The following is a 22,889-nucleotide window of genomic DNA, read 5'->3' as shown; positions in this document are numbered from 1 at the left end:
CCGTCACTTCTCTCCTTCCCTTCTCCTTCCCTCTCTATTGCTTCACCTCCCTTTCCTACCTTCACCTCTCTTTCCCTTCCTTCCCTTCACCATCCCTTCCTCCTTTCCTTTCCTTTATTTTCCTTTCCCTTCCTTTCCTTCCCTTCCTTCACCTTCATTTCCTTTGATTCGCCTTCCCTATCCTTTCCTCCTATCCTATTATCACACATCTTCTTCCATTGTCTTTTTACTAACCCTCCTCCTCCTCCTCCTCCTCTTCCTTCTCTTCCTCCTCCTCTCCACTTTCCTGAAAACATATCGCGTTACCAACACATTCTTCCTTGATTAAAAGTTCTTTCTACGCTTAACTTTATCGCCTTTTTATTTTGATTGGATTCCTTCATTTCTTTACTTTTTCCCCTTTCATTCCCCCCCCCCCTTTTTTTTTCCGTCAGCTTCGCGCAACATCAATAACAAGAGTCTAATGCAATACTAATCTGTGTGTGTGTGTGTGTGTGTGTGTGTGTGTGTGTGTGTGTGTGTGTGTGTGTGTGTTTCTTTTTCTATTGTTTGTTTGTTCTTTGTACTTTTGCGTTCGTGTTGAATGAATAAACGGGCGTTCGAGTCGTCGCCGGCAGGAAGATCAGAGATTCCAAAGTAGGAAAAAAAAAAAAAAAAAAAAAAAAAAAAAAAAAAAAAAAAAAAAAGTATAAATCAATTTTCGCCAAACTTGAAATGCAGCAAAGAGTGGGTGTGTTTTAACTCTGCTGTCTCCTCTCTGTCCGTTTATTTTGCAAGTTAGCGCTTTGATCTCTGTAATGGTTGATTCTCTCTCTCTCTCTCTCTCTCTCTCTCTCTCTCTCTCTCTCTCTCTCTCTCTCTCTCTCTCTCTCTCTGCATTGTTCCGTCCACATAAAACACCTTTTCTCTTTATCTCTTTGTATTATTATTATTATTATTATTATTATCATTATTAAAGTCCTGGCAGTCGTTCCTTAAAAATATTCTTATTACAAACAAGTACAACACTAAAAAAAAAAAAAAAAAAAAAAAAAAATTGAGGTGAGGTAGGGGTGGCTAGTCCGCCTGTGTCATCTAGCGGCTGGGGTGGTGAGGGAGGGGCGTGTCGGCGTGGTCAAACAAGGCAACATCTCGTAGCCTCCAGGGAAGTTCCAACCCCCAGGCCTACCCGTGGGTCGTCCAGTGGGTCAGCGTCCGCGTGGAAGGGCGTCGCTATGTTCCTATTATATATCGTCATCTTCGTAAACAAACCGCCTAAGTCATTATGTTCTACATCTCAGGAAATCAGAAAAGAACTGTCATTATCTCATTTGGCTTAAGATTTTGGCAGAAATGAAAAGGCCAATCCTAGAACACTCAAACCCTGAATGACGAAGGCAGCTATACAAAAATGGGCGTTACATGTATAAAAATTGATGTAGACAAAAACCTGAAAATCACTGAAAAATGACTTAGGCGATTATTTTATGAGGGTGACTATTATTAAACTCTTATTAACTTTTAGTCCACCTGTTTCAAAAGGCTCTCCTAGAAGTTGTCGGGTTTCAGTTGGTGGTTTCCTGAGCCTGACGATAGTTTTTGGAAGGCTTCTGCGCCGTGAACGGGAAAAAACACTCCCGACAACCCGACGTAGTTCTTCTGTGCCCCTGAAAAACATTCGTAACAGGAGTCCCAAACGATAGATAATACGATTGTTGTTATCCTCTCCGGGTCACTTGGCTTGCCACACTGGGGGCCTTAGCACACAGGGAGGCCTTAGCACACAGGGAGGCCTTAGCACACAGGGGGGCCTTAGCACACAGGGGAGCCTTAGCACACAGGGGAGCCTTAGTACACAGGGGAGCGATGCGTTGAGGGGAACGGAAGGAGCGGGGTCGAGAAGGTGGAAGCTAACGAGGTCTTAATCATTTCCCGTGGCGGCTTCAGGAGATCGCCTTGCATGTCAACCACTAGGGGAAAGCCGAGCAGTGTGTGAGAGACTGAAAAAAAGAAAAAGAACAAATGAGACTAGATATAAAACAGCACCTAATCCCTTTCCCGACCCCCTCTACACACACACACATACACAGACACACATCCCCGAAAAAGGCTTTAAAGTATTCGTCCCTCCACTTCTCCATCGCCACGGCTTCTCTTTTGATAGAGAAAAAAAAAAAAAAAAAAAAAAAAAATAAGGCCGTATTTTCTCAACCAGCCAAGAGTCGTTGTCGCCTTTTTTCTTTGTTATTTATTTATTTATTTTTTTCATACAATATTCAAATTCTTTTTCCTCCCTCCCTCCCTCTCTCCACTCAAGTCTCTCTCCCTTTGTTCATGTTTCTCTCTCTCTCTCTCTCTCTCTCTCTCTCTCTCTCTCTCTCTCTCTCTCTCTCTCTCTCTCTCTCTCTCTCTCTCTTTTGTTGTTATTTTTCTCCCTCGTGTATAGAGGAGGAAGTACATCTCAGAGGACTAGTTGGAGAGAAAGAGAGAGAAAAAACATTCTCTCTCTCTCTCTCTCTCTCTCTCTCTCTCTCTCTCTCTCTCTCTCTCCATATTTTTTTTTCTCTTCTTCATCTCTTCCCTCTTTGTCTTCATCTAATTTTCTCTTCCTTTCCTCCGTTTTGTTGCTTTTCCTCTTCTTTCCTTCTCGCTTCTCCTCTTTCTTTCCCCTCGTCGTTTTTTTTTTCTCTTTCCTTCTTTCCGATTCCTATTCCTCTTTCCTTTCTTTCCGCTGTTTCCTTTTCCTCTTTGTCTTCCCTCCAATCTTGTTCCTCTTTCCCTTTCTTTCCTTCCCTATTTTTCATTTTCCTTTATTTTCCCAATTTTCGTTCCTCTTCCTCTTTCTTTCCTTTCCTCTCGTTATTTTTCCTTTCCTTCCTCCATTCTCGTTCCTCTTCCTCTTTTTTTTTTCTTTCCTCTTGCTCCTTTTCCTTTCTTTTTCCTCCTGTTTCGTTCCTTTTCCTCTTGCTTTCCTTCTTTCTGAATCTTTTTCCTCCATGATTCATTTTCTTCTTCCTTTCTTTCCTTCGTTCTTCCTTTCTCTCCTTCGTTCTTTTTCCTTTCCTTCTTCCTTTCTTTTTCTTTTTCCTTTTCCTCTTTATTTCCTCCTCTCTGGTCCTTTTTCCTCCCTCTTGATTCATATTTTTCTTCCTCTTTCTTCTGTTTCCTTGTCCTCTTCCTTCATTCCCTCTTTCCTTTTCCTCTTCCCTTCCTTTTCTCTGGTCCTTTGTCCTCCATCTTGATTAATTTTCTTCCTTCGTTCTTTTTCCTTTCCTTCTTCTTTTCTTTTCCTCTTTCTGGATTCTTTTTTCCTTCCTTTTTCTGTTTCCTCTTCCTTCTTGCAGCATCGTTTCTTTTTCCTCCTTCTTTCTCTTTTTCAAGTTCATTTTCTTCACCTTTTCCTTCCCTTTCTTTCCTCTTCCTCTTTGTCTTCCCTTCAGTATAGTTCCTCTTCCTTTTACTTTCCTTCCCTATGTTCTTTTCCTTTCTTTCTTGCCTTCATTATCGCTCCTTTCCCTCTTTCTTTACTTCTTTCTGGTTCCTTTTGCTCCTCCTGATTCATTTCGCCCCTCTTCTTCCTTCTGGGTCACTCCCCTCTTCCTTAGGGTTCCTCCTTTTCTTCCTCTTTAATTCCTTCTGGTTCACTCCCCTCTTCCTTACGGTTCATTATTTTCTTCCTTTCCTTCCTCCGGGGTCCGCTGTCGGGTCTTGCCGCGATTATGTGGGCGCTGTGCAAACACTGAGCTTGAAATGCATAGTAAGGTTAATGTTCAGAGAGAGAGAGAGAGAGAGAGAGAGAGAGAGAGATGGACGAGACTACTCTTGCTCATCCTTATACCGTCCAAATCTGTTATGCAAGAGTTAACGAGCATCTTCATCCTTTCATCACTTTCATTCGTAAACTCTGAAACAGCCTTTCTTCGTTTGTATTTCCTCCTGCCTACGATTTGACTTCTTTCAAGAGACACAATTCTCCACCCAAAATTGACCTCTCTTTTGGCCACACCTCTGTACGTTGTTTTATAGGAGCAGTGCTTAGCGGACCTTTGAGCTGCTTCCTTTGCTGTAAAAAAACTTAGCTTGGTGTGACTCATGACTACAGTGTTTACCATTTTATTGTTTTATCACAGAATCAGTCCCAAAACTAATAAGAAAAAATCAACGATACTCGCCCCCCCCAAAAAAATAAAATCGTTGTCCAATCAGCGGGCGAGAGACGGTGTGTTGTTGCGTTTGGTTTCCCCCTTTTTTTTTTTTTTCTAAAGTAGAGGAATCAGTTAAAGGGGAAAAATAAATGAAAACAAAAAAGCCTGCTGGTCATTTCCCTTTGGACAATTACAAGAAAAGTTCAATAACGAGGACGTCAAACGCTGACTCTAAATTAGCGCTTCTGAGTGCGGGGGGGGGGGGGTGACGTCAGAGCGTGGGTAGGAGGAGAGGTTGCAGAGCTAACAGCGGCTCAGTCTCAGACTTGACCCCGTGACGTGAAGTGGCTTGCAGGACGTGCATGGGGAACTTCTCTACACACATACAGCACATACAGCATGTGACAAGAGGCAAAAAAATTTTTATACCAATTCTGTAGACAATGAAAAGAATAAATAACCTACTCGACACATAAATAAATTAAGACAACGGGGAGCTCCATTGAATGAAGAGGCTCACCCACGTCCAAGACCCAGACCTATACCACTCTGACGTCACGGGTATGGGCGGAGTTTACCTATACCATTCTTTGACGTCACGGGTATGGGCAGAGTTTGGTACCTTGCCTGCGCGAGGGAGAGGGGATGATTTTACCTGTCGGTAGACTATATTTACCTTGCGTAACACCAGTCTATGGGGAGCTACCGAGAGACAGAGTCTGTGTACAGGCGCACTCGTGTGTGTCGTCCATGGAGGTAGGATAAAGAGGAGGCGGCGCGCGCTGGGTGAGATATTCCCAGGAAAGTGAAGCCAGTTTGTCCCGCGCTGGCCAACGCCCAGGATTGGCAGGACGGCCGCGCCAACTCTTAGTATCAGTAGCTTTATTAAATGTTGTTATCAATTGTTTCGCTATCTGTTAAAGTACTAGAACCATTTTTTGCTTTTAGACTAACACATTTTTTCATTATTTCGAGTATTTGTCAAATTAATATTTAATGATATGAAAACGAGTACTGATGCAAGAAAATAAGTATTTTTAGTGCGATGAACTACATATTAGAAATACAAATATACATGTTTTAATGAACAATTTCGAAGTAAACTAAACCCAGATTTTATATCTTTTGTGGATAATAAACATTTATTGTACAACTAATAATACTCGATTCATTAGTTAATTGTAAAGTACACAATATAAGTACACTATTATACAATCCATCTTAAATTTAATAAGAGAAAATGGAAGTTTGGTTTGTATTTATTGGCCACTAAAATAATTAGTGTTAAGTAATACCTATATTGACGATAGAAGTTTATTTTTATCGATATTCACAATTGCTATGACAATTACTTTTGAGAGTATTTCATTCCATAGACCGAATTAGCTTTTACACGACACTCGGTAGGCTGGTCTGTAGTTTAATAATGAAATCTTACTCCATTTATCAGTTACTGCGTAGTTTATCTTTATCTCAGTTTTGTTTTAGATTACATCCAATATTACTTACGTGTGCAATGTAAGTGTAGGGTATTTTTCCTTACCAAACCTCGCGCTCCAGCCGTATGCAGCACAGGACAGGCATCGTGAGCAGCCCGCGTACAACCCACTGATTTCGACGAGTGACTACACATGTACAGAGCTTTAGGTAGGGTGTAGTCATGTCAAGCAAAGCCTAGGTGAGGCTGGATGCAGCATACACCTGCTTCTTGACAACCCCAAGATGGCGGACTTGACTTTACATTTTTCCACCGCGCGCCGCCGCCTCTTAATCCTACCTCCATGGTGTCATCAAGTGGTCGTAGCTTTACCCTTTAACAACCCAAAAGTCTTTTAAGAATGATCTGCTCTACGGGCGAGGCTTCGACATGCGGCAAGCCTTGCCGCTGCACCATGTCGCTGACGGTCACGCCACCTCCGCCGCTATAACCCGCGCCGCGCTTGTTGTCCCGCTTCCGGTAGAGGGTCACGTGAGGGGTGAACCTGTTGTCGGCGAGGACGAGGCCCTCCTGCTTCAGCACCGTGTTCATGTCCTGCCGCAGGGCCGCAACTTCCTCGTGGTTGGTGACGTTGATGAAGAAAATCTGGGAGCCGAATGAGCCAAGACCCTCGAAAGTCAGCTCAATGCGTGGCCTCTGTGGAGAGAGAACGGGCAGTCACCCTCGGCACCCGCAGCCACACGTGATGTCCTGGAAGACATACATTAGACAAAGATAATGTCAATCCAAATACTTTCCTGTTAGTGTGGCGTGGAAGTGTTTTATCGGTGCATCCATTCCCAATCTTTCACTCTTGTGCAGCAAAATAAAATAAATAAATAGATAAATAAATAAATAAATAACAGAAAAAAAGGTAAATTCATCTCTACCTACGTTTTCTCTTTCCCTGTTCCTTCATGAGGCAATGCTTAGTGAATATCAGTCCATAGGCCGCTGTTCGATTCCCGGAAAAAGTAAACCAGTGGAGATTCTAACCCGTCCTCCCTCAGGCACGTGATCATTCCCCCCCACAAGACAGCTCAGTCAGTATCGTGAGTCCCAACTCTGAATTATATATATATATATATATATATATATATATATATATATATATATATATATATATATATATATATATATATATATATATATATTTTTTTTTTTTTTTTTTTTTTTTTATTGCGCCGGGAGGCTTATACCCGGTGGATCCTTATTGTCGGTCAAAGCCTTATTCCCGGGGGGGGCGGTTGGGGGGCCCCCCCCGTTCTGGCGCAGGCGAGTGTTTATAGTCGCGCCATCTTGCATTGGCTCATGCTGCCCTCCCGGAGCTCATCTTTAATCCTAGAATCTAGAGTCCGGGTTGATAGGTGGTCTTCTTGACAGCATGTGGATAGTTTTAAACCACTCGGCGGCGGCTGAAAAATCCCAGCTTGGTGGCACCGGTCGGGGATTGAACTCGCGTCCTCCTGAACAGGGGGCCGTCTTGCTATCCATTCAGCCACCGCCTATATATATATATATATATATATATATATATATATATATATATATATATATATATATATATATATATATATATATATATATATATATATATAGTTTTTTGAGCTACAAACCAAATCAAGAACTAGAAACAACGGTCTACCTATTCAAGCGAAGCGATGCAGTACAAACATTGGTAGGAGTTTCCTCTCCAACCGAGTCATACGACATTGGAACAACCTCCTATCTGAAGTAGTAATTGCAGAAACCATCAACTCCTTCAAAAATCGCATTGACCTGTACTTTGTGACAAGATTAAACTGAACATACGCACCGAGGTACTTTGAACTGCGCTGCGGGCACAAAGCGACTGTCAGGCAGATCATGGCTCTAGAGCGGGCAACCTCGTAATGAGCCAATTGAGTAGGGTATATTCATCCTTACCAGATGTCACCAGGGACCACGTCTTTGTGCCCACGAAGCTTGAACTATTCTTTCAATTATCGTAAATTACTTGTTTCTCTGGGACTTGTAACAATTACACTTCAGTACAATAAGTGATACTATTACAGAGAACAAGAAACAACGGAAAAACAATTCAAGCAAAGCGATGCAATACCGACATCGGCAGGAGTTATTTCTCGAATAGAGTTGTTCGCCACTGGAACAGCCTTCCTGCAGAAGTGGTTAGCGCAGAGACCATCAACTCCTTCAAGAAACGCATTGATCGCCACTTTGCTGCAACGGGTGTGAACTGAACGTTCCCAAGAGTAGGTACACAAGTGCTTTAATCCTTCCCTGCAAGCCACTCCTATGGCAAACGGATTGATTAAATCACTGAACGTAGGCAGCCTAGTAATGAGCCAACAGGCTTTCTGCTGCCTGCTAGTCCATGTTTCCATGTTTCCTCCTCCTCCTCTTGCACCTCCTCCTTTTCCTCTTCCTCGAACTCCTCCTACTCCTTCTCCTCATCTTCTTTTGTTCCCTTATTTAGAAGATTACACCAATTTCCTTTTTCGACTGTTTCTGCTTCGCCGTAATGAAACATGCTAAGACTTCAAGGCAACATCTTGGAATCTCTTAATAAAGAAATCATCCTCATTGTACGGCAGGAGAAGCAGATTAAAGGCCTCTGCAATGAAAACGGAAGCAGAAGGGATGAGGGGGGAAGGAGAGACGGGAGGTGAGCGAGGGTGGAAAAGAGAATAGTTAATCTGGCATGCATTGAGAGGAAAGGGAGGTTTGGAGAGCGAGAATAGGAAGAGGGTAGAAGATAAGCAGTTGGGTGCAAGGAGCGGTGAGGGGGGACATGAGAGGAGAGGGAGGGTGAGAAAGGGTGAAGAGAGGATTGACGGAGGTTGGGAGGGTTTGGGGAACAGGGGGGTGGTGGGTAGGTGGGGTGAAGGGTAAGTGGGGTGAAAGGGTGAAGCGTGAGAAGGCAACCTAACACATCTAGATTATCCAGCTTAGCGTCTTTCTTCGGTAATCAAGGGCGAGATATGGTTGTGGAGAGAGAGAGAGAGAGGAAAAGGAAAAATAGGGAAGGAAAGAGAGAGAAAGAGGAACAAGATTGGAGGGAAGACAAAAAGGAAAAGGAAACAACGGTAAGAAAGGAAAGAGGAATAGGAATCGGAAAGAAGGAAAGAGAAAAAAAACATAATGGGAGGAATAAAGAGGAGAAGCGAGAAGGAAAGAAGAGGAAAAGCAACAAAACGGAGGAAAGGAAGAGAAAACGAATGAAGACAGAGAGGAGAAGAGATGAAGAAGAAAAAAAAGATATGGAGAGAGAGAGAGAAGGCGGTGGGTCGGGTGAAAGAATAATGCGCGAGGAAGCAGCGCAACATGTCTAAGATTGTCCAACGGTGTGTGTTTCTTTGGTAATCAGGGACGAGATATAATGCGTCTGTAAAACACGAAACCCTCCACGGTGCTGTGATGCTGCTGCTGTTGTTGTCTCAGTTGGGCCGAGTTAGCAAAGTTCAGGTGGCCATTACACTGCAGTCTTGTGGAGGAGTCGATGAAAGGGAATGGAAGGCCCACCCATTCGCCGCCACGTTCCCTTGTTGGTGGTATGTAAGAGTTAACAATACTTAGAACTTAAAAGATTAATTAAATCCAGAAGGAAAAAGATGACACTACGTATAATATGTAAACTATGTCACGTTAGCTTACTGTCATTACTTTTCCTTATCCGTTCTGAAGCACAACCCTGAAGATTAGGGAACCGTCAAATGCTTTAGTTAAGAAATTAAGCGATGTGACGAATATATGTTTAAACTACGAGTCACTTTACCTGACCTGACCTGATCTGACCTGACCTGACCTAACCTAACCTGAGGTACTACCTTTCGCACTCTTGAATGTCATCTGTTGTCCTGCATGTCTCCGTCCTATGCTTTTTTCTCATCCAAAATCAATGTTATATGTCATTAAAGGAAAGGGAACTGAATCACCAACAACTTAAGAATCAGGAAAACAAACTTGAAAAGCGACAAAAGCGAAGAGACGAAATTCTGTAACATGACCTGCTACGTTTCCTTACCTTGGCTGAAACACAGCGTCACACAATTGGACTCCCGAGACACCCACCTTGCTTAAGAAGTCCTTGAGAACCTCATTGACGGATTCGACGAGCTGCTCTTCAGATTCGTGCTTCGCTCTTCTCTCTGTCAGGCAGCGAGAATGAAAACAATGGATATGAAAGTTGCGGTTAATATTCTTTCCTAGCTGTTTTCTCTTAGGACATGTAAACACACACACACACACACACACACACACACACACACACACACACACACACACACACACACACACACCGTCACTGAGCCTGAAGACGCTTAAGGTGAAGTTGATGTCGTCGAGCCCGCTGGGCCGGAGGTTGAGTTTCTTGGCGTCGTCGGCGAGCGTTTGCTGCACCGCCTTCAGCCCCTCCCGACACGCCGTCGTCAGCGGCACACACGCGAAGTGGGACTTCATGCCGCCGTCACCTGCAACACAAGCAAATATAGAAGCCATAAGAACAAAGGAACGTAAGGAATCTGCAAGCGGCCGGTTGGCCTATACAAGGCAGCTCCTGTAATCCTAACCCCACCGTACCTCACTATCCATGAATTTATCCAACCTCTTCTTGAATGTATCAGTGGTATTGTCACCCACAACATGACTACCAAGGCTGTTCCATTCATCCACCACTCTATTGGTAAACCAATTCTTGCCTATGTCTTTGTTGAATCTGAATTTATCCAACTTAAAAGCATTGTTACGTGTCCCACCTCTTTCTTTTACAACCAAACACTGATTGGCTCACCTTATTGACTCTCTCTCTCTCTCACACACACACACACACACACACACACACACACACACACACACACACACACACACACGTTCTCAATTAATTACATATTTTACCAATTCTTGCCTTATTTATTTCAATGACTTCCTTCCTCGGCCTTTTAAGTAATGTTTGTAAATAGGACATGGCTGGGAATGTTTTGTTTTGTTTTGTTTTCAGAGGATCTTGTTCTAGTTTTCTTTTTTCAATGTTTTCCGATCACGAAAAAATGCGACATTTCCTTTTAAAACTCGTATGATGATGAAAAACAAATCTTGACCTACTGTGAAATGAAAGCTGCTACGAATCATTTGTATTTTTCCGTACATCTTTTTTTTTTTTCAATGTTTTCCTGATAACAAAAACTATGTGGCGCGCCATTTGAGACTAACGACGATGAAAAAAAAAAAAAACTAACAAAACTCCTGACCTACCGTGAAATAAATGCTGGAAATGAGAGGAAAAAAAAATAGCAAACGATACAGGCGAGGCAGGTGCGAAAATGGCGAACAAGGTTACCCTCACTCCGCCAGGAAAAACAAACATAGGTAAAAGCTCCCCGAACATGAAACTGGAACTCTATCTTTCCACCCAAAGAGGAGGGACCCACTCGCCCTCATGGCTTCATCAGAGGGTGCATGCCAAGAGGGAAGAGGTTGGAGAGGGGAGGGAAGGGGAAAGAGAGTGGAGAGGAGGGGAGAGCTAGCGAGGGTCCTCAGTTCTGTTAGCACAAATAAGCCCGTATTTTTAAACGGGCCGACACCCCAGTTCGCCTGTTTGAAAAGCCTCTCGTAGAATTTAATGGGCTTTTCATGGACTGCTTTGTTTTACTTGCAATAGCTTTACACGACCCCGGCACCATGAACTGGTAAATCAACCATGGAAAGCCGGTTATTCTTCTGTGTGGCCTTGGGAAATACTAATAAAGGGACCTCGATACTTTTAATAATATGGACCAAAGTTAAGTTAATGGGCTTTTCATGGACTGTTTTGTTTTCCTTGCGATAGCTTTACCCGACCCCGGCACCATGAACTGGAAAATCAACCATGGAGACCCAGTCATTCTTCTGTGTGGCCTTGGAAATAATAATAAAGGGAGCTCGATACTTTTAATAATATGGACCAAAGGATCTGACTCCTTATGAACGATAGAAGAGTTAGCAAAGTTTAAGAGAGAATGGACGCTGGTGGATATAAATGTCGCGTTTCTTAACAACTTGACTGCGGATTTACTACAAGAAGACATCACCAAGCTATGGGAATGTAACAAAAAGTGGCTGCTAAAATTCAATGAAGAAAAATGTAAAGTCCTGCACCTTGGGAGGGGATATCCAGCATACCGATACCACATGAAAAACACGCCACTATCCACCACAGAGGCAGAAAAAGACATGGGACTATATGCTACCTGGCTACCAGTGAAGGCAAAATCCATGCCAATCGCAGTGGACGGGTTAACAACTTCGTGCACTGGGGAGGGATTCATGTTCCTGGCTTCCTGTGTATATGCGTGTCCTTAGGTTTTGTCTCGCCCACTCAACGACCCTCTTTCTCAGTGGCCGCCTGTCCGTTGTGTCGTTCCAGAGGACATTTTTCAGTTACGAATTACTGAGGATTTCCTGCTGTCGTCCCATCCGCTGTGTTTAAGATTTATACAATGCTGGAGTTCGCCTCGAGCAACGCGGTGTCTCACAACAATGCCAGTGTTTTAAAACCGCATGTTTCGATTCAAGTCCTGCGGCTCCAAGCTACTCCCCTCCTCCGTCTCTTATGTGCCCCCTCCCGCCACCCGTCAGCCAGGAATAAGAGATCGGCTTCCGGGGAACAGCCAGCCCGCCTCTCCGGGCCCTGCCAGCGAGTTTGACTTGGCCCTTAAAAGATTTTCAGAAATGCATCCTCTGAAAAGAGAGTACAGGACCAAAGGATGAAGACTAACGCAGAAATGGAGAAAGAAACAGTGTATTGGGGTTGGTCATGAGGTGATTCGAACAACAGAATGATCGTCAAGATAGTGTAAGTTGAAAAAACGATATAGGGTGAGGGAGGCCGCGGGGTGGCAGCGGCGCGATTTAAGTTTGGGGTGCGCGGCGCTGTCCCTCTGCGGCCACACGTTTAAAACGACGAAAATTGGCCCCCGAAATGTTTCTGCCGAAAGGACCTAAGTTTGCTGCGCGGCCCCACCACTTAACGAAGCGCCCCGAGGCCCTGGACGCCCCTCGGTGCCGGGACCATTCCGAGGATGGGAAACGATCACAGGTCGCGACTCCCCGCCTGGCGTGACCCGCCCGCCGCGACCCCTTTCCCTCCAGCAACCACCAGCCGAGGCTCCACTCACGCCGCAATACACACACACACACACACACACACACACACGTATGCACACACACACACACACTTTACGGTACTTTAGGGAACAACTTTTCTGTCAACAAAATGCAAAAGTTCATTTACTCATTGTCTAAGACTTTTTCACTTTTTTTTTTTTACTTTTTTTTTTTTTACTTTATTCGTCCGGTATTATTTTTTTTGGGGGGGTCGTTTATTTCAGAGACAATCACGCTGAATAAATTCCATCTAGCATGATAGTTTTGTTGTTGTTGTTGTTGTTGTTAATGTTAATGGGACTCTGGACAACTTATGTATTCTACTCTGAAGATTTCCTCGTCCAGCAAGTGCCCTTTTAGGTTAGTGTGGTCGTGCTCACATAAATCGTATTGCAATCCCGACACGTTATCGCCTTTTTTTTTTTTTTTTTTTTTTTTTTTTTTTTTTTTTTACAGTAAAGGAAGCAGCTCAGTACCAAAAATAAATGGAGACACAGGGCCGCTTTCACAGTCATTTTGTTTGTTTTGATCGTTACCAATGGCTGTTATCGCCGCTTTAGTATTTCCACGTAAAACTGGACGATGGGGTAGTGGCGGCTGTTGTTGTTATCGCTAATATTTTTTTTACATTTGAACTTTAAACTAAAAATGGAACTTGTCAACTCAAATCAACTCCGTAATACTCGAAAGACCTCGAACACTTAAAGTCGTGAATTTGTTAACCGAGTGAATCAGAATCGATCATTTGAGAGGGTCTGCACCGACGTAAGAAAAAGGAAGGAAGGAAATAAAATAAAAATCTGAGATGGAAAAGTGAGGAATAAGTGTAAGGTTGGTTTGTCGGGGCTCAGTGATAAGTGACCTAAGAAAAAGTAGAAGGAAAAGAAGAAAAAGAAGAAAAAGTTAGAAGGAAAAGAAAAACAAAAAGTAGAAGAAAAGAAGAGTAAGATGAAAAAAGATGAAAAAAGAAGAAAAAGAAGAAGTAGTTAGAAGAAAAACAAAAACAAAAAGAAGAAGAGTAAGATGAAAAAGAAGAAGAGTAAGAACAACAACAACAACAACAAGGGGAGAATTTTGTAGTGCGAGGAGGAACTCAACACCAAACAACACCAACACCAACAACAAAGAAGAATGAAATTGAAAAAAAAAAAAAAGAAAGAAAGAAAGAAAAAGATAGAAGCTAATAGTAAACAGTAATAGTCAGGAAATAATAAACGCATGCAATCTACTACCTATTATCGATGTCGTGACCACTTTGATAATAACTTACACAAATTTCGTCCTTATAAAAACCCGTAATACCCCCCCCCCCCCCCCACACACACACAATAAAAAAAAATATCGCGGCTTTTATTAATGTTGGAATTACATACATGCTTTTCGACGCACACAGCCATTTCAGTACAAAAGATTTCATTCCAAGTTCTTTACCGGAGCTCAAAGTAAACGTTGGACTTTGAATCGGTTCTGCATTTGAAATTACTTTTGACTCTTTGGTGCGGGGAAGGAAAAACAAATATATATTCCTTGTTTGTTTTCGTATTATTTTTAATACTGCATTAATTTATCATATGCTACAACTATATTCCCTGTAACAACATGCTGGAGAGAGAGAGAGAGAGAGAGAGAGAGAGAGTCTGATAAATAAAACACTTCATTATTTTTTTAAGTTTCCATTTTCTTTCAAGTCATTCTCATCGCGTGTCATGTGTGAGGAACGACATCATTGCATCACACACACACACACACACACACACACACGAGAGGGGCGGGCGGGTGGGGGGGTGGGGGGGGGTGAGGATGGGGTTGATGGCGTCGGACCGAAGTTCAATTCCCAGCAGGCTTTTTCATTTTCCGTGCCAGCCGCGCCGCCGATCGCTTCCGTGACGGCGGCAAGCGATGCATATATAAAAGTTTTTTTGTAATTGTCTGAATTCATTTATGTGACTTCGAGGCTACACGATGGGCGCCGATTGTGGTGTGCCGCGTGAAAGGGTGAGGGAGGAGTCAAAGGAAGCGAGGAAAGTAGGATGTGGTGCAAGAAGTGGCGGGGATGGGGTGGGCGAAGGATTGTAGGAAAAGAGGAAAGAAGTATAGGATAGACTGAGGTAAGGATAGAGGATATTTTTATGCGAAGAACGTGTCCTAAAAATACAGCTGAAGGCGGAAGAAGAGAACGAGTAGGAAGTCGATGTAATAGAGATAAGGAAAAAAAAAGCAAGATATGTGGAAAGGAAGAAAAGGAGGAGGGAGGCAGAGGCGGAGGAGGAGGAGGAGGAGGAGGAGGAGAACTAACTAGATTCATTCCCTCGGTGTTCCCTCGGGCCAGCCAGACACAGGAACCTTAACTTCTTATCTTCGTCTGCAGGGAGGAGGAAAATGCGGGAAAAAAGCACAAAGTATCGCGAGTTTTGTTTCGTAAAGAGAGAGAGAGAGAGAGAGAGAGAGAGAGAGAGAGAGAGAGAGAGAGAGAGAGAGAGAGAGAGAGAGAGAGAGAGAGAGAGAGAGAAGGGGGTGATGAACTAGAATGTTTTATAGAGGTCGAGTGACTCCTCTTCCCAACTTTCTTCTTCGTTCACTACTACTACTACTACTACTACTACTACTACTACTATTACTGATGATGATGGTGGTGGTGATGCTGCCGTTTCTCCTCCACACAAAGGTTAGTCTTGTCATCCCTTCACTTCTTGTCCCTTCCCTAACTTGTTCATTGTGTTTTCTTTGATCCATTGTCCTCAAATTTGTGTTCTTGTAGTCTTGGCTAGATATGGCGTGCGTCCCTTCCTTTTCACCCCTCGTCACCCATTTGGCCGGCCCGCGTTCTCCTCCTCCTCCTCTTTGATGCATTGTCTAAATCATTTGTGGCTGCTTATCTTGTTGTCGAGTTGAGGCGTCCGTCTTTTCCATCACCCCAAACTTGTTCCGTGTCTACTCTTGGCTCATTGTCTTAAGTGTTTCTGGCTGCTTTTTATCTTCACGGTTTGGTAGAGAGGTCCATCATTTCTTGTCTGGCTGCTAACTTTTTTTTTTGTCTACTCATTGGTTGATTGTCGTAATAAGTTTGTGGCTTTTTTTTTTATCAATTCGTGGCGGCGGCGTCCTTCATCCATTGTCGAGCTGCTAAATTGTTCTATCTACTCACTGGTCCATTGTCTTAATAATTTGTACCTTCTTATCTTCACGGTTTGTAGATGCGAGATGGTAGAGGCGTCCTTCATCCTCCCTCTCAGCTAACTTGTTCTCTCTTTTCCTCTCTTCCTCTTTTCGTTTAACCTCCTTATTTTCCCTTTTGGGGTTGGACGGGCCATGAGTCTCTCCCGCTCTTGACGATCCTATACTCTCTACTCCCTGGTGTTCAGCCTTCTCATGTCTCATTCCTGCACACACTGTCTTCAGGTCTTGGTCTTCCAGCTGATCTCCTCCCTTCTGCCTCTACTTCCACAGCTCTTCTTGGAACTTGTATCAATCTACTTATCAATCCACTGTTTTCAGGTCTTGGTCTTCCAGCTGATCTCCTCCCTTCTGCCTCTACTTCCACAGCTCTTCTTGGAACTTGTATCAATCTACTTATCAATCCACTGTTTTCAGGTCTTGGTCTTCCAGTTGATCTCCTCCCTTCTGCCTCTACCTCCACAGCTCTTCTTGGCACATGTATATCAGTCTACTTATCAATCCACTGTCTTCAGGTCTTGGTCTTCCAGCTGATCTCCTCCCTTCTGCCTCTACCTCCAAAGCACTTCTTGGCATTTATCCTCAGTCTATATATCAGTCCACTGTCTTCATAATTTGAGGCTTCTTTTTATCTTCACAGCTGGTAAGGGCCGCCGCTCAACCCGAGTAATTATCCCTCAAACTTTTTCTCCGACTTCTCTATTCAGCCATTTGTTGTATAATATGGGCGGTATTACAAGATACTTTCGCTTCTCACAATATATATTTCTAAAGGTCAAAGAGGGGGTCAATCGGGTTCTATTGAGTGTTTCTACAGGTTCATGGTAAAGAGGAAGAGTCACACTATCACCAGGGTTATAGAAATACTCCTGGAAATGCCCACAACTCCTACGAAAGCCTTGTCAAATGAGTGTTCTTGGCCGATGAAATGTCATATATGTGTCCTTTAATCTTCACGGTTGGTAGACAGTCCATTCGCCTCTTGTTCCCTCCCCCTCCCTTCCCCTTTAACTTTTTCTCCCTGTCTACTGTTGAGGTTATTCTTAAGTTGTGCGTTTCTTTTATCTTCTTCACCTTTTGTCTCCCAGCTAACTTGTACACGTTATCTTCTGTGGTCAATTATTGTGTTTATGATTTGGGCCTTGTTATCTTCACTGACGAGGTTGTTTGGTGTTCCTCTCCTCCTATCCCCGTTTCTGATTCTCCTCCTCCTCCTCCTCCTTTTGTTTTTCTCTTCCTGTTGTCGTTTTCTTAATTTCATCATGTTTCACGCCTTCTCTTTTCATCGTCTTGTAATTTTTGTTCAGCATCTCCTCCAATCAAGTGTTTCATCCCTCACGAACTTTTCTTTCTTCCTTCCTTCATTCCTTCCTTCCTTTTCCTGTTCTCTCGTCTTCGCCTTCCTCTTCGATTTCTTTATCTTTCACGTCTTCTCATCCCGTTGTCTGTTTACTCTTGTTCAGCGTCGCCTCCAGTCAAGTGTTTCATCCCTCACGAACTTTTCTTCCTTCCTTCCATCATTCCTTCCCTTTCCTGTTCTCTCGTCTTCGCCTTCCTCTTCGATTTCTTTATCTTTCACGTCTTCTCATCCCGTTGTCTGTTTACTCTTGTTCAGCGTCGCCTCCAGTCAAGTGTTTCATCCCTCACGAATACTTTCCTTCCTTCCTTCATTCGATCCTTTTCCTGTTCACTCGCCTTCGCCTTTTCCTTCCACTTCAGACTTGTCCTTCCTGCCACATTTTGCGTCCCGGCGTTTCCTTCTTTCTTCACAACTTCATTTTTCCTCTCCAAAACGGATTTCCCTCCTCCTCCTTCTCCTCTTATTCCTCCCTCCTCCTACACAGCGCTTCTAATTTTGCATTCGTTTCCTCTTTGCTTATTTCTCTCCACCTCTTTCCCTTGCACCTCCTCCTCCTCCTCCTCCTCTTCTTTTTCTTCTTCTCCTTTTTCTTCTTCTTTTCCATCTTTTCCTTTTTTTATATCTTTTCCTTATTAAATTTTCCTCCTCCTCCTCCTTCTCCGCTGCCTTCTTTGCCTCACTTCTCAAATAATTTCCCTTCCTCCATCAGGGGACAACAAAGTAACGTCATTAGAAGTTTGTTGGGCTTACGCACGGCCCGATAAAAATAGTCGCGGCCGCCAAAAATAGTCGCCTCGCCTTCACTCCTTAATCAACGTCAACGATTGCCCTCTCCCGCACGTTCTTTTCATTAACTTTTCTTCCCCTTTTTAACGATTTTTTCCTTCCTCTTTTTTATTTATCAACTCAAAGTGCAGCAAGCTTGTTTTCGACTTATCTCTTCTCTTTTCTTTCTTTCTTTTTCTCGTTAATATTTTCTTGTGAGTTTTTTTATTTTTTATTGAGGCGGGAAAAGCATGGTATTAAGGCACTTGATGTTTTCTTTGGTGTTTTGGAAAGAGGTTTGTGGAAAGTTGAGGGTGGCAGCACAAAGGGGGAAGGGGGTAGGAGGTAAGAAGGGTTGCGCATGCGTGGGTTGTCTACTTCACTTAGCTGATAGATAGATTGATATATATATATATATATATATATATATATATATATATATATATATAGAGAGAGAGAGAGAGAGAGAGAGAGAGAGAGAGAGAGAGAGAGAGAGAGAGAGAGAGAGAGAGAGAGAGAGAGAGAGAGAGGATAATGCACGTAAAAAAAATAGAATAAAGAAATAAACAAGACTAAACCGTGACACTGTAACCTGACTAGAGCAGAGAAAAAAAACGAAAGGAAGAAAGGGAGGGAGGGAAAATATAGTGATGATGATGATGATGATGATGATAATAATAATAATAATAATAATAATAATAATAATAATAATAATAATAAAACAAAGATCAATGAAAATATCAAGAGAATATGCAGAAGAAAAAAGAAAAAGAAAAAAGGTAAAATGTCCTGATAAATTAATAATAAGCAGAACGATATGAAAATAATAATGTTAATAATAATAATAACAATAATAATAATAACTGGGAGGCGATGGTTGAGTGGTTAGCATTCGGGCGCGGCGTCCTGGAGGACCCGGGTTCGAGCCCCGCCCACCACCAGATGATAATCTTCAGTCATCGCCGAGTGGCCTAAGATTACCCGTGCACATTTGCTGTCCTGAAAACCAACTATCAATCAGGTTCTAGATTGTCTCTAAAAGAGGATCAAAAATGAGTTCCGGAAGGCAGCATGAGCCAGCAAGATGGCGGCACTATAAACACTTGCCTGTCCCATAACAGGCTGGGGCCGACCATCAGGCCCCACCAAGAAAGCCTACCGGGGCCATAGGCGGAACGAAAAATAAAAACTAATTGTAACAAACAACACTAAGGACAACCCCCAGTATTACCAACCCTTCGTCGCCTACACTAAGAATGATAATCTTAATAACAATACCGAAAAAATAATAACAACTAACAGTATTGCCAACCCATCGTCGCCGCCTCCGCCAGCGCGTCTCAAGGATAATAGAGCGGAAGGAGCCGCGGGAGGGGCCCGAAAGCTTGCAGTAATGAAGGTAAAAAGTGCAAATTGCCAGAGGAGGGTGTTGCCAGCCCTGAATTACCTCATGAATGTTTGGCAAAGGTGAGGTTGAGAGGAAGAATTGGGAGGAGAGGGAGGAGGGAAGGAGAGAAGAAGAGAGGGAGTGAGAGAAAGAGAGAGGAAGATGCAAGAATTGTGAGAAAGAATGAGGAGAAATGGGCTGAGAAGAAGGAATGGCAAGACTGGGAGGAGACAAGGAGGGAGAGGGAGAGGGAGGGAGAGAGAATGAGGCGAGAAGGGGAGGAAGAGTGAGGAGAAAGGAGAGGAAGAGACCAAGAGAGAGGGAATGAGGTGGATGGAGAATGAAGAAACAGGGAGCGAAAGGAAAGAGGGAAAGGTAGGAGAGAAGAATAATGAAGGAACTAGAGAGAAGGAGAGGGAGGATTGAGGATGGAGAAGGGAAAGGGGGAAACAAGAGGGAGCGAAAGGAAGGAATGAAAAGTTGGAGAGGAGAATGATGAAGGGAAAGGAGGTGAAGATGATGAAAAAACGAGAGGGAAGGAAGGAAAGAGAGAGTACGAGAGTTGAGAAGGATATGGAGGGAAGGGAAAGGAAGGAAAGGAAAGGGAGCGAGATGAAACGGAAAAAGAAAGGGCAAAACGATGGAAACCGAAGGGAGGAGAAAGGAAAAGAAAGGTGGTTGTGAAGTAGAGTGTAGGAACGAAAGGGAAAACAGTAGTGAGGGAAGCAAGGATTAGTGTTGTCGGTACTATAAAAAAAATTGACGCAGGATATACTGTGGTCAACCCTGCCAACAAGAACATTCACCTTCTGGATAACAAGCATGCAACTCGATCACCCGCATCTATAACGCACTATAACAGTGAATTAAGGGAGGCAGTGGCTAAGTGGTTAGCACGCCAGCGCCGCGTCCAGAAGGACGCGAGTTAGCGTCCCACCCACCGCCACAACCTGGGATTTTTCAGTCACCGCCGAGTGGCCTAAGACTACCCACATGGTGTCCTGAAGACCACCCATCAACCAGGACTCTAGATTCTCTCTCTAAAGAGAAGATTGAAGATGAGCTCCGGGGGGGCACGAGCCAAGCAAGATGGCACCACTATAAACACTATAAAGCCTACCGGCGCCATAGGCCGGGAAAGAAGAAAAACGAGCTGCTAGGCACGTCACTTGACATCGAAATGATGATAACAGTTTACCAGCTCCCATTAACGCATGACGGTATTTAGACGAAGATACAGTTATAATACGGCACGAAACTGCACTTACGTGTTCGGGGCCTACTGAAATGCTTCGGTAGTTCTCTTCGTCGTGTTGCTCAAGCCCTATTCTTTCGGAGCAGAGCAGGCGGAGGGCGGCTTGTCGTTATTCCACTAAGGAACGACTTGGTCTGCCGTGTCCCTTGTGTGAGTGTAATCTTAGACGGGACGTCTAAGATTACACTCACACAAGTGTTTAATTTAATAAGGGAGGAAATGAGTGGTGGTAACTTTAATAAAAAAGAAGAGAGAGAGAGAGAGGTGGGGGGACGAGAGGAAGAAAGGGGAAGGAAAGGGGTAGGAAACAAAGAGGAGGAAAAGAATGAAGAGGGATAGAACGAAGGGTAGGAAGGAGTAATGAGAAAAGGTAACAAGGATAAGGAAGGGGGGGACGAGCGGCAGAAAGGGCGAAGGAAAGCGGGGTAGGAAACAAAGAGGGAGGAAAAAGAATGAAGAGGGATAGAACGAAGGGTAGGAAGGACTAATGTGAAAAGGTAACAAGGATAAGGAAGGGGAGGGGGGGGCGAGAGGAAGAAAGTGAGGGAGGAAAGCGGAGTATTTATAGGGAACAAAGAGGGAGGGAGGGGAGGGTAAGGGACAACAGGAGGACTAGAGGGAAAGGACAGAGAGAGAGAGAGAGAGAGAGAGAGAGAGAGAGAGAGAGAGAGAGAGAGAGAGAGAGAGAGAGAGAGAGAGAGGTGATGGGGGGGGGGGTGAGGTTGAAAGGAGAATTGTAAGGGAAGAAAACAAAAAAAATGGAGGGTGGTTGAGGGAAAAGAAAACACGCCAGCCTTTACCCCAACACCACCACCACCACCACCACCTCCACCACCAACACCAACACCACCCACCACCACCACCACCACCACACCACTACCACCACCACCCACCCATCCACCACCAGAATATCTCGTTGTAGTTCGCCTCGGCCCGGGAAAGATACACCTTCAGCGGATGGGGGAAAAAAATAACCAAGGTATGAGGGAGTGAACGCATTCCCCGAGACCTGTAAAAAAACTCGCAACCGTCAAAAAAAACTCGCGGCCGAAGGAAAAAACTCGCGACTGGAAAAAAAACTCGCGACCGGAAAAAAAACTCGTGGCCGGAAAGAAAAAAAAAACTTGCGACCGAAGAAAAAAACTTAGGAATAGGAAGAAAAAAACTCACGACTGAAAAAAAATCGCGACCGAAAAACAAATCACGACCTTAAGAAAAAAAAGCTCGCGACCGAAAAAAAAATCACCATCGGGAAAAAAAGAAAACAAAACTCGCGGCGCCCTTTGTGGACGGCGCTCTAACTCGAGTCTCGATGTCGCACTGAGCATTCACGTGTTTATTCCGGAAGTTGAGCTTGTGGGTGATTGAAGGTTAGGTTAGGTTAGCGGGCGGAGGGGGAGGGAAGGAGGGAGTAGGAGAGGGAAGAAGTAGAAGAAAAAAAAACGAAAGGAAGAAAGGGAGGGAGGGAAAATATAGGGAGAAAGTAAAGAAAAGAAAGGAAGTAGGAGTGGGAGGGAAAAGGAGAGGTAGGGATGAAGAAATGAATGAAGGGAAGGAAGAAGGAGAGAGAGGGCGGTAAAGAAGGAGAGAGAGGGCAGGAAGGAGGAATGGAGAAAGAAAGAAAGATAGGGAAGAAGAAAAGGATGAAAGAAGGAAGAGAAAAGAAGGGAGGAATGGGAAAAAAAAAGGAATGGGAAGGAAAGAGAACCAGAGGAGAGGGGGATGGGTAATAGAAGGTTAAGTTAGATTAGAGGCAGGAGGGGGAGGGAGGGGGGGGGTAGCTGAGAAAAGAAGAAAAGAAGGAAGGCTGAGAAAGATAGAAAGGAAAGGAAGAAAAGGATTAAGGGGGGGGGAAGAGTGTAAGAGGAAGGAAAGGATTAAGGAGAAGGGAAGGGAAGAGAGGAGAACCTTATTTGAGATGGTAGGCGGAAAATAATAGGTTAGGTTGCATTAGGGGGAGGGAGTGGGTAGGGGAAGGAATTAGCAAAAAAGGAAGTTAGGAAGACAAAGAAGAGGAAGGAATGGAGAAAGAAAGTTAAGGGAAAAGGAAAAATGAGATAATGAGGACGAGAGGGTAATCGTGAGGAATGGAGGGAAAAAAAGGAGAGGGAAGGAGGGAGAGACAGAGAGGTGGGTGGTAGTAGATTAGATAATGACAGGGGTAGGAATAAGGAGGTGGATTATGGGAGGCGATAGCTGAGGGGGCG

The 22,889-nt window shown here is 43.9% G+C and overlaps 1 protein-coding gene across 6 annotated transcripts in view; it reads right to left on the bottom strand.

The window, feature by feature from the left end:
- Positions 1–958: 958 nt before the first annotated feature.
- LOC126992243 (A-kinase anchor protein 7-like) overlaps positions 959–22,889 on the bottom strand; it is a 54,252-nt gene continuing 32,321 nt past the window's right edge. For 3 of the 6 annotated variants that reach the window (XM_050850909.1, XM_050850910.1, XM_050850907.1), the window contains 3 exons: positions 9,900–10,070; positions 9,673–9,749; positions 5,425–6,258 (listed from right to left, as the gene is read on the bottom strand). In XM_050850909.1, the coding sequence (XP_050706866.1) occupies positions 5,938–6,258; positions 9,673–9,749; positions 9,900–10,059 (558 nt within the window). In that variant the 5' untranslated portion in view covers positions 10,060–10,070 and the 3' untranslated portion in view covers positions 5,425–5,937. Of the gene's footprint in view, positions 1,980–5,424; positions 6,313–9,672; positions 9,750–9,899; positions 10,071–20,695; positions 20,841–22,889 lie in introns of those variants that run through there. The other 3 variants (XM_050850908.1, XM_050850911.1, XM_050850913.1) reach the window with 3 other exon arrangements.

The sequence above is a fragment of the Eriocheir sinensis genome, unplaced genomic scaffold, assembly GCF_024679095.1.
Source record: "Eriocheir sinensis breed Jianghai 21 unplaced genomic scaffold, ASM2467909v1 Scaffold424, whole genome shotgun sequence".
NCBI classification, from domain to species: domain Eukaryota; kingdom Metazoa; phylum Arthropoda; class Malacostraca; order Decapoda; family Varunidae; genus Eriocheir; species Eriocheir sinensis.
The sequence above is the reverse complement of the archived record's forward strand: the minus strand, read 5'-3'. Positions and strand labels throughout refer to the sequence as shown.